The sequence below is a fragment of the Brachyistius frenatus genome, unplaced genomic scaffold, assembly GCF_029030835.1.
Source record: "Brachyistius frenatus isolate BFR_SWC_R1_liver_20210118 unplaced genomic scaffold, ASM2903083v1 Contig_499, whole genome shotgun sequence".
Taxonomy (NCBI): domain Eukaryota; kingdom Metazoa; phylum Chordata; class Actinopteri; family Embiotocidae; genus Brachyistius; species Brachyistius frenatus.
Window position 1 is genome coordinate 70,001 of NW_027211098.1, and position 11,978 is coordinate 81,978.

An 11,978-nucleotide genomic window follows, 5' to 3' on the forward strand; every position below is an offset into this window, starting at 1 on the left:
ACACTAAATCTCTCTGTCTGTATACAATAGTATATGAATTAAAGTGAAGTTTTACATTTATATTAATGTTTCTTAGAGCCGAACCAATACTTGACTTTTAGGGCCATTGCCGACATTAGTGAATCAAATCATTCCGATACTGACGTATCTTTGAACATATAATTTATCTACAGTATATATAAAGACAGATTTTGTGCAATGATCCTTCAAAGGTGGTTATCAAACCCTTATGACACTTGTGACAAAGGTATGTAACGGAGGCAGGACAAGTTACAGATTATTGTCCACACTGACATCATTGCACTTAAACAGTGAACATGGCAATTTAAAAAACGACAGATTTTAATCATTATAAGTAACTATAATAAAACAAGTGGAACAATTCCTAATTTACTCCAAGCATTTTTTCTGTATTATGATCGATAAATAAAAGTTTTCGTATCGACCCACATCACAACACTGATATATCTGTGACAAATAAAACCAACCATCTGAGACATCGGTCGGGCTCCAATGTTTTTCTCTGTTGAACTGGTTTCAAACAATAATTTTTGTCCTTAAGTTTAGATATGAAGTGATTATTTTCATGATGCATTAATCTGCCGATTATGTTTTCAATAAAGTTTTTAGTTTAAGAAATAAAATGGTGTCAAAAAAGGCCTTCTACAACTTTGCTGAATCGAACGTGATACTTCAACTGTCTTGTTTACTTCTACTATATGGAAAAAAAATGACTCAAACAATTGATTATTAAATGTAGTTGCTGACCTGTTACTAGCTCAAACAACGAATTGTTTCAGCTCTAAAATAATCTGCTGAGAGGACATGAAAGTCAGGAGGTCAACGACTCAAACTTTGTCATTCAGGAACATACTGTACGGTTTTTTATTTAAAAAAAAAGTATCATCAAAATATATTGTTATGGTCATCTGTTGCCACACATCATCAGACCTCAGTAGCTGCTTAAAGATCGCCTTCAGGCAGGGTACGTTTCTTCATGTAGCAGCTTTCAGACACAAGGCAAGTCCAAGTGCTTTACAGGGGCAAAGAAATGCTTTACAAATAAGATATTAAGAACAATTTCAAATGGCATCATAAAGAAAATAAAAGCAACACTATTCAAAGTGCTTTTTGGAGGCATTGATGGATTCCAAGATGTGAAAATTGTTGTTACATATTTCAGCTGCTGGAAAGGCTCAGCAAACATGATTTAAATGAGCTGCCAGTTCTCAGAAACTAAAAGCAGCTGCATCTTGCTGGGTTTGGACTCTCACATGACCTGAGGCACGTGGATGCTTTGTAACATACAAGTAAATCAAAAATGTACTTGGTACCAGGACTATACAGTGACGTTTGAATTATATCTACTACTTCTCCCTCATTGAAAAAGACAGAATCTATAAAAATATATGATGTAAAATGTTTGTTTTTTTTAACTGTTCAAAACTTGTGAACACAAGATGTCTCCAGCTTCACTGAAAAGTTCATTCTGATTGTTTGTGCTCTTCAGGTTTCAAGTTTCCACATCACATTTATCTAGATGTCATCGTGAACTCGGACCATGTTTGGTTCCAAACTAGTTGTGATGTCACAAAATTGTGCACAGATGAAGGCTACAAATCCTAAACTCTGAAGTTTCTGATTACCTCCAAAACTTTGAATTAGTTAAATGTGTTATGACTGGTGATGATGTGTGGATAGGAGCTGCCAGGTACTCTATAATACAATAACATGTAACAGGTGACTACCCTGAGGAAAGTAACACAATCAGATGTGTTCTTAGTTCATGCACTTTCCTGAATGTTGGTAGTGGTATTTCTTGGTAAAGACAGATTTACAGAATTTGTAGAATGACTCCATAATAAGCTCGGTCCTCCCAGTGACGGATACCAGTTCCACCTCCATCTGTTCTGCTCACAATACTGAACTCAATACGTCCTTCATAATACTGGGGGCTCATGGCGTCCCATCCCAGACTGAGTTAAATCATTTCTATCTCACCAGGAAAAGTGTGCGCAGTACTGGCCCACCACAGAGGAGCTGCAGATGTCCTTCACTGACACAGGGTTTGTTGTGAGGCTACTCTCAGAGGAGGACCAGTCCTATTACACAATCCGAGTGCTCGAACTGCAAAACACAAAGGTGAGCATGAAAGGAAGCCTCGACACAGTATCATCATTTTATCTGCAGAGATGTGACCGCTGCTTTTTGTCTCTGTCAGTCCAACACCGTGTTAGAAAATAAACTCTTTTCATTACTTTCCTATGAAATACTTTTTTTTCAGAGCAGCTGAAGGTTCTAAACACGGCTCAGAATATTTCAGCATCTCAGTTAGATTTTATGTGGCTGAAAAAGGCTCTGATTCCACCGGGTGCAATGTTTTAAAGTGACAAATCAGTTCAGTCATGCAAAACCGTGTCTATACAATGCTCCAGTCATGGCAGGCATCACGTTTTCTGTCCTAGACGGCGGAGTCCAGAGAGATCTACCACTTTCACTACACCACGTGGCCTGACTTTGGCGTTCCAGAATCTCCTGCCTCTTTCCTCAACTTCCTCTTCAAAGTTCGGGAATCCAGCTCGCTGGACCCGGAGCATGGGCCCTCAGTGGTGCACTGCAGCGCGGGGATTGGACGCTCAGGGACCTTTGCCTTAGTGGACACCTGCCTGGTCCTGGTGAGAAAGGGGAGGGACATCATTTTCACTTAGAATAGTTAAAGAGAGTTATAGAGTTAAAGGGAACTGTTGCTTAATGATTGCACTGACCACAGTTTCCTAAAAGATTGATGTTTTCATCAATCATGTTCATCCTCTGATTATGTTTATGTGCTGATAGCTGCAGATAGAAAAGTAGCACGAAGTGGGTACCAACAGGTACCCATCCAAGTACCACTACTTGTATCCAAGTAGAGCACCTCATCATCACTTGAGGCATGAATCATTGAGTTAATGCATTGAAGGAAAAGTAGACTCATTAAAAAATGCTGCGGGTCAGTTCAACCCAAACAGACCTTCATAGAAAAATAGAGACCGCCTGGTGGACATAGTCACATCTTTTACTTGAATAAAAGGGGAAACACAACAATGCAAAAATATAAAATTACAAGAAAGTCCTGCTATCAAAATCTTGATTCTGTAAAAGTGCAGAAGTATTTTAGATTAGTGGTTTGTAAGAATAAATACAGCTCTGCGATGCGGATTGGGATAGGATGTTCTTAAATAATTGTTTATGAAATATGGGTTGGCCAAACAGTTATTAAAATGAAACCGTCTGGGACATTTAGAGGATAAATGTCTGTTAGGTGGAAACAATACAAACTAACACAACTCTTGAGGTGTTTTTTTTCCCACAAGATTTAATGTCCAGGAACTTTCCAGGAGCAAAAGTTCTCCAGCACATCGTGATTGGTGTTTCCACAAAATGGCCAAAGTCCAGACTAAGAAAATAAGTTTAGTAACGTACCAAAGTGTGACAGTCTCAGATTCTCTCCAAGTGTCATCTTCTGCAAAAGTGGCCAACAAATCTTGGACTTTATTGTCAGTCCAAAGGTTCTTAAGACTTTAGACCACCGTATCCAGGCAACCAGCAGAACAACCTGTTGGCAGTTATACGTTTTTAAAATGGCAGGTTTACAACAATGCTGTAGAAAATACCTTTAAATGCTGATAGAGCACTTAACAAATCAGCAGTGCATGGTGCTGCAGTCCCTTACCTCATCATTTACTGACCTCTCAGAGTATGCCCCCCCCCTCCCCCCGTCCCCTCAGGCAGGGACCTTTTAAGGATCTCCCTGGACCCATGTGGTATACACCCTCACCACTTGTCTAATGGGTCGCCCCGAGCTCATCACATGTTTCCATGTAAAATCTTAATCAGAGTTCTTAGAATTATAATTGTAGAGGAGAACAGTAGAATACCAAACAGCACGATATCTAATTCTCTGATTTCCATTGAATTACAAGAGTAAAGTCCTGTGCTTCAGTGAATGTACTCACTGGTCAGTGCTGGAGAGAAATATCTGTCTGTCTCATTTTAATTAAAGTGCTGTAAAATGAGAGAAATTAATGACCATAACTGTAAATCAACTTCTCACCATCTGGATCACCTGGACCTTCCTACTGTTAGTGATGGGCCTCTTCATGAACACATTACTTCCTGCCAAAGATACAACAGTTTGGGTGTACCACATGTTCTTCCCCCTGTGCTCCACTCACTAGTTTGAAGTGGGTGGGATTTAGTTTCAAAAATGTCATGTGATCGCTCACACCAATCAGATTTTAGCAATGCTTGACTCTAAATCTGATAACAGTTTGGATGCTGGTTGGTCAGTGTCAGTTAAATTCAATTCAATTCAACTTTATTTACATAGTGCCAAATCACAACAAAGGTTATTTCATGGCACTTAACACATTAAAGTCGTTACAGCAAGACTTTACAATATTATACAGAGAAACCAATTCAACAATTCATCAATTCATCAATTCAACAATTCATCAATTCAACAATTCAACAATTCATCAATTCAACAATTCAACAATTCATCAATTCAACAATTCAACAATTCAACAATTCAACAATTCATCAATTCAACAATTCAACAATTCAACAATTCATCAATTCAACAATTCAACAATTCCCACATAAGCCAGGAGGAAAAAAACTCCTCTTTAAGGGAGAAAAACCTCCAAAAGAGGGAAGAAAAACTCCGTTTAACAGGAAGAAACCTCCGACAGAACCAGGATCAGAGGTGGGCGGAGCATCTGTTAACAGAACCAGGATCAGAGGTGGGCGGAGCAACTGTTAACAGAACCAGGATCAGAGGGGGGCAGATCATCTGTTAACAGAACCAGGATCAGAGGTGGGCGGAGCATCTGTTAACAGAACCAGGCTCAGAGGTGGGCGGAGCAACTGTTAACAGAACCAGGATCAGAGGGGGGCAGAGCATCTGTTATCAGAACCAGGATCAGAGGTGGGCGGAGCAACTGTTAACAGAACCAGGATCAGAGGTGGGCGGAGCATCTGTTATCAGAACCAGGATCAGAGGTGGGCGGAGCATCTGTTAACAGAACCAGGATCAGAGGTGGGCGGAGCATCTGTTAATAGAACCAGGATCAGAGGTGGGCGGCCATCTGCCTCGACCGGTTGGGGTGAGAGGAGAGCAGAGAGAGAAAAGGACAGCATAGAGATAGAAGAGAAGAACTGTTGGTGGAGACGACAATCACAGAGCAGAGACATGCAGCTCCATGACGGGACATCTGGAAAAGAAAGAACAGAAACTACACGAGCGAAGGAACTGAATGGAGACAACAGACAATAAGAAGAAACTATGGGAGAGAAAAAGATGGTGAGGTATGAATCAGTTAAAGAGTAGGAGGAAAGAAAAGAAGCTCAGCATGTAACGAGGTCCTCCAGCAGCCTCGGCCTATAACAGCATAACTAAGGGTTGGTTCAGGTCTACCTGAGCCAGCCCTAACTATAGGCTTTATCAAGAAGGAACGTTTTGAGTCTAATCTTAAAGCCAGAGAGGGTTTCTGCCCCTCCAACACAAACTGGGAGCTGGTTCCACAGGGGAGGAGCCTGAAAACTGAAGCTCCGCCTCCCATTCTACTTCTGGAAACTCTAGGAACCACAAGTAGACCAGCGTACTGAGAGAGAAGTGCTCTGCTAGGATTATATGGTTCTATAAGATCTCTAAGATATGATGGAGCCTGGTCATGTAGAGCTTTGTAAGTCATCAAGATCATTTTAAATTCTATTCTTGATTTCACAGGAAGCCAGTGAAGAGAAGATAAAACTGGAGAAATATGATCTCTCTTGTTAAATCCCGTCAGTACTCTTGCTGCAGCATTTTGGATCAGCTGCAGGTTTTTAATGAGTAATTTGGACATCCTAACAACAAGGAATTACAATAATCTAGTCTAGAAGTAACAAATGCATGAATGAGTTTTTCTGCGTTTTCTTGATTTTATTAATATTATGTAGATACCAAAAATCTGATCAAACCAAACCCTCACAGAGTTTTCAGTGTGCAACTCTGAAGGAACAGTAAACATGTTTTAAAGAAAAAGTCCAGTTTCTCATCATCTTCATACATGACTTCATGAAGGGATGCAGTATTTAGTGAAAACACTGGCTGAGCTGCACAATCTCTCCCGCTGTACTCTGTAAACATGGCAGTCTGTTTTTCAGATGGACAGGAGGCAGAACCCTTCATCGGTGGACATACAGAAGGTGCTACTGGCCATGAGAGAATACCGCATGGGGCTGATCCAGACCCCCGACCAGCTCCGCTTCTCCTACATGGCCGTCATCGAGGGAGCCAAACTCATCCTGACAGACAACTCGGCAACACAGGTAGCTGGGTCACCGGGCTGGGGGTGCACACAGAGCTTAGAAAGGGCTCCACAGCCACTTGCTGAAGCTTAGCTTTAGGAAACATGTTGAGAACCATTGCCTTGCGTTCTGTCCTTCAGCAGCCAGAAGATCCACTGATCCTCACAAGCATGTGAGAGTAGAGTTACTCCAAAGGAGGACAGAGGCCTTGTTGCTGCCTTTTACTCAGTAAAAAGAGATTCAGCTAGCTTTGGACATTTTGGGCCTGATTTACTTACATCTCAAATAAAGGTAATAAATTTCGTTTTCCTTCCAAAAGTTTGCAATTTTTTTTCCACCCGTTTTGCAGGTGATTTACTGAGTCATTGAAATCAGGTGCAAATCTGTATTTAAATGAGGGTTTGTGTGTTAAAGAGATTCCAGCAATGGAAAACAGAGCGACCGCAAAAGGAAATCTGATCCCACTGAAATTAAGAAATATAAATATAACAAGAACAAAACGCTTTATAGGAGATTATCAGCAAGAAAGTTAAGACTGAGGGAAAAACTAAAAGGTGAAAAAAAGGCTTGATAATAAAACGTGGGTAAATAAAAGAGGACGGTGGATGAGATCCTCTAACAGACACTGATCAGCAGGTCCAGATCTTTCTGTGATGAGCAGCTGATGTTTCATGGAGTTCCTGGAGGTCTCGTGAACCTGATGAAGCTACCTGTGAATTCTGCAGGACTCATTCAGGATGTGACAGCTCACCTGAATAACAGGACTGGAGGGAGATCCAAGCAGAGATACGCTGGAACCACCCAGAGGCAGCAAAATGCTGAGTCGGAAGAAGTTCTGATTTTGCTGGTATCTCGTGGCTCCTCCTTGTTGTTGGCTGTCAATCATCTTTCAGTTCATTCAATAACTCAGAAATATCATCGCTGGACAAACGACATGTCTGATTAATTTCTCCCTCTGACATCAGAAATGTTTAACGGGTGTAAAACCTCATTCTCTACATATTCTGTGGTTTCCTGCGTCTCCTTCACAATAAGAGCAGCCGTGTCTCTTTCACAATAAGAGCAGCCGTCTCTTCTGATGTCCATCTGATTAAAACCTTCAGTCGTACTAAAATACACAACAATCACTTCTCCTGCGTCAGTAGATCTGATGGACATTTGTTTGCGGGTGGTTTGAAGTTTGCACCTGATTTTACACACAAACCTTCAGTAAATCAGACCCTTAGTGTATTTGAATACAGAGCTCCTACAAACCTTTTTCACAGCAGACATTTTGACTCACATTAGCTGTGACACTGAGCCAGCTCACTCAATACCAGGACCCCGAAACAGAAAGCGATAAGGTTAGGTTAGGTTAGGTAGTTACTTTATTAATCCCTGAGGGGAAATGTTTTAAATAGAATTTATCCATTATTCATTTTATTGACAGCAGCGTTTTCCTGCTGTGACATGTCCAAGTCATCTGTTTGAAGGGCTGTGCAGCATCATTTCTTTATCACAAATACTAGTCCACAGCTGTTACAAAAAGCAGCTCTGCTGTTTTATTCGACAACAAACAACTTTGAGACTGCACAGCGATAAAGAAATCCAAGTGGTTGCCAAAGTTATAGGGCTTCAAATGTAATGTGATATTATAGACACAAACTATTTTAGTATTATATTTGCCCTCTTTCACCATTTTCCACAAGTTTAGGTTTTGCTCTTCTAAAGTTAACAAAAAAATCTATAGGAACAAAGATTATTTTGGTCTGTAAGTGTTGCAATGATGACGATCTTTTGACAAGTCCGAAATACAACCCGTTTCCAAAACTGTTAGGACGCTGTGTAAAATGTAATCAAAAACAAAATGCAATCATTTTCAAATCACATGAACCCATATTTAATTGAAAATAGACCAAAGACAAGATGTCAAAAGAGAGAACAATAAAAACACTGAGAAATTTGAATGTTTTATGAAAAATATAATTTGGATTTGATGGCAGCAACACGTCTCAAAAAAGTTGGGATGGGCAACAAAAGACTGGAAAATTTGTATAATGCTAAAAAACCCACCTTGTGTTGGTGAGAGGTCCGAGTCTCTCATCAGTGAAGATGGGGAGAGGTTCACCACTCTGTGAAAGACTGTGTTGGAAAATAGTTCAACAATCTAAGAATAATGTTCCTCAACGTAAAACTACAAAGAATTAGTGGATTTCATCGTCTACAGTTCATAATATTATTAAAAGATTCAGAGAATCTGGAGAAATCTCTGAACACAAGGGACAAGGCTGAAAACCAATATTGGATGGTGGTGATCTTCGGGCCCTCAGGCAGCACTGCATTAAAAACACACTATTTCACAGTGGAAATCACTGCATGGGCTCAGGAACACTTGTGAAAACCATCGTCTGTGAACACAGTTCATCGCTGCGTCCACAAATGCAGGTTAAAACTCTCCAAAGAAGAAACCAGATAGAAACATGATCCAGAAACACCGCCGCCTTCTCTGGACTGAGATCATTGAAGATGGACTGAGGTGAAGTGGACAACTGTCCTGAGGTCTGATGGATCACAATCTGAGATTCTGTTTGGAAATCATGGACGCTGCATCCTCCAGGTTAAAGAGGAGAGGGACCATCCAGCTTGTTATCAGCTCAGACCCTGAACTGTTGAGCAGTTGAAATCCTCTATCAGGCCAGAATGGGACCACATTTCACTTTCAAAACTCCAGAAACTGGTCTCCTCAGTTCCCCAACGTTTCCAGAGTGTTGTTAAAAGAAGAGTTGATGCAGCTCAGTGGTGAACATGATCCTGGAACAACTTTATAGAGACGTGATGCTGACATCAGATTCAAAATATGGATATATTTTTAATAAAATGAAATGTTGTCTTTGTTTTATTTGCAATGGGTTTATATGATTTGCAAATCATCACATTCTGTTTGTATTGACATTTCACACAGCGTCCAAACTTTTTCGGAAACAAGGTTGTATTTGTTGAGTTTTTATTTGTCCCAGTTTCGTCTCCGTCTCTTCATAAGTGGGCAGAAAACTTACTGTCCCACTCTTTCATGGTTGTCTGTGCATCTCCTGAAGCAGAACAAGCTGAGAGTGCTGTCAAGGGATGACTTGGAGCCAGATCTGCCTCCTCCTCCACCACCTCCACCCAGGCCTCACCTCCACGACAGCAGGCCCAACGGACCCAGCCTGGAGCCACAGACCCCCTCAGGAGACCACATGATGGCAGCAGAGCCGGACGACCACGACCACAGCATGGCAGAGAGCTCTGGCCAGTAAGTGACAGCTGAGCACCTCTTCATGTTTGCTTTTTGGACCTGCCTTTGTTTCTATGTGTACATTAAAATCTCGTTTGTGACTTTATTTTTGGGCTTCTTCTAGTTTAATCGGTCATCCTGGGTCATAGGTTCCTCTGCGTGTGATTGAGGGAGTTTTCACACCTGTTTGCTGACTACTAAGCTCTGTCTCTGGTTTCAGTGTGAGAAAGCGTCACCGTGAGGAGAGGATCGCCAGCACGGCACACAAGGTCCAGCAGATGAAACAGAGACTGACGGACTCGGAGAGGAAACAGGAGCAGTGGCAGTACTGGAGGCCCATCCTGCTGAACGTTGGTGCTGGGGCGGTTCTGGCCGTCGGCCTGCTCTGCTGGATGTACTGCCAGTGAAACACTCTGGGTCACTTAAAACGGACTCCTGTTTTGCACCGGTACCTGGGATTAGGTGCTTCTTCTCTAAGTAGATTTAGACAGTAAAATGTGCATAACTGAGGGTATTTATTTCTTAAGGTCAAAATGCGGGAGCGCTAGATCAAATGAGTGTGTGTATATTTTTCATGTAAGATCTTAACAAAAATAGTAACATCTCAGGATCTCGGTGCCAGCAGGATGATTAGATTTCCTTTCCTTCTTGTCACTCTTGATGAATGTACTGTAAGTGTCATAGCGAAACGTACTACAGGTGCAGTACACAGAAAAAACAATATTGTGACAGGTTTATTTTTGCATTCTTTATTTGTAATGGTCAGATGTGTGTGGATCATCTTTGGACACATTTTGCATTTCAAGACCCTTTGTGTTGACTCTCCATCCCACAGAGGAGCCGGCCGAGCCCAAAGGGCGGCGGAGGGATCGGGCTCCTTCCGGTTCATGTCATGAGATGCATGCATTTAGAGGTTTTCCAGAGCACCACTTGTTCTTCCATTCACGTGCATCGCAGGGCGTCCCGACATGGCCAGATATATATTTTTCTGCGACTGGACACTTCATAGGGAGCAGCCTCGCCAACGTTTCAAACTCAGCTACAATGGTAACCTTTAATTTTGTGTCGTATGAGCACATTGTTTTGTTTCTTCATAGTTGTCACATGGATCATACGAGCTGGTGTATTCACCCACTGGATGGGTTCATGTGTGTTCCTGTTGTCCTGCTGTTGTTTTTGAGTTAACCAAAGCAAAGCTGTCCGTTTCTGGAAGGTTCAATAACCTGCTACTCCCTTTATTTCTGTTGGCTGACATAACTGATACCTGGATTAGGAAACGATGCTCGTCACAGTGTGTGTGTGAGAGAGAGAGAGAGAGAGAGAGAGAGTGTGTGTGTGTGTGTGTGTGAGAGAGAGTGTGTGAGTGAGTGTGTGTGTGTGTGTGTGTGTGTGTGTGTGTGTGTGTGTGTGTGAGAGAGTGTGTGAGTGAATGTGTGTGTGTGTGTGAGTGAGTGTGAGTGAGTGTGTGTGTGTGTGTGTGTGTGTGTGTGTGTGTGTGTGTGTGTGTGTGTGTGTGAGAGAGTGTGTGAGTGAGTGTGTGTGTGTGAGTGTGTGTGTGAGAGAGAGTGTGAGTGAGTGTGTGCGTGTGAGTGTGTGAGAGAGAGTGTGAGTGAGTGTGTGCGTGTGAGTGTGTGTGAGTGAGTGTGTGTGTGTGAGAGAGAGAGTGTGAGTGAGTGTGTGGGTGTGAGTGAGTGTGTGTGTGTGTGTGTGTGTGAGAGAGAGTGTGTGTGTGTGTGTGTGTGTGTGTGTGTGTGTGTGTGTGTGAGAGAGAGTGTGAGTGAGTGTGTGAGTGTGAGTGTGTGTGTGTGTGTGAGAGAGAGAGTGTGTGAGTGAGTGTGTGGGTGTGAGAGAGTGTGAGTGAGTGTGTGTGTGTGAGTGTGTGTGTGTGTGTGTGTGTGTGTGTGTGTGTGTGTGTGTGTGTGTGTGTGTGTGTGTGTGTGTGTGTGTGTGTGTGTGTGTGTGTGTGTGTGTGTGTGTGTGTGTGTGTGTGTGTGTGTGTGTGAGAGAGTGTGAGTGAGTGTGTGCGTGTGAGTGTGTGTGAGTGTGTGTGTGTGTGTGTGTGTGTGTGTGTGTGTGTGTGTGTGTGTGTGTGTGTGTGTGTGTGTGTGAGAGAGAGTGTGAGTGAGTGTGTGCGTGTGAGTGTGTGTGAGTGAGTGTGTGTGTGTGAGAGAGAGAGTGTGTGAGTGAGTGTGTGGGTGTGAGTGAGTGTGTGTGTGTGTGTGTGTGTGTGTGTAATCACCAAAGTGGTTAAATTGACTAGGACCAACCTTAAAGCTCTGAAGTTGGAGAACAGCAGCTTGGATTGAGTTGGAAGGTGGAGGAGGTGGAGGTGGAGGTGGAGTGAGTAAGTGGGCGGAGCCACATTTAGCTTCTTATGTGCCTTGAAGTGAGT

The 11,978-nt window shown here is 42.3% G+C and overlaps 1 protein-coding gene across 5 annotated transcripts in view; it reads left to right on the top strand.

Moving 5' to 3' along the window:
- ptpn2a (protein tyrosine phosphatase non-receptor type 2a) overlaps positions 1-11,164 on the top strand; it is a 31,670-nt gene extending 20,506 nt beyond the window's left edge. Inside the window, exons 5-9 of one of the 5 annotated variants that reach the window (XM_069687884.1) lie at positions 2,005-2,142; positions 2,466-2,675; positions 6,190-6,354; positions 9,408-9,604; positions 9,807-11,164. In XM_069687884.1, the coding sequence (XP_069543985.1) occupies positions 2,005-2,142; positions 2,466-2,675; positions 6,190-6,354; positions 9,408-9,604; positions 9,807-9,993 (897 nt within the window). In that variant the 3' untranslated portion in view covers positions 9,994-11,164. The remainder of the gene's footprint in view (positions 1-2,004; positions 2,143-2,465; positions 2,676-6,189; positions 6,355-9,407; positions 9,605-9,806) is intronic. The other 4 variants (XM_069687885.1, XM_069687887.1, XM_069687886.1 and 1 more) reach the window with 4 other exon arrangements.
- Positions 11,165-11,978: the final 814 nt, after the last annotated feature.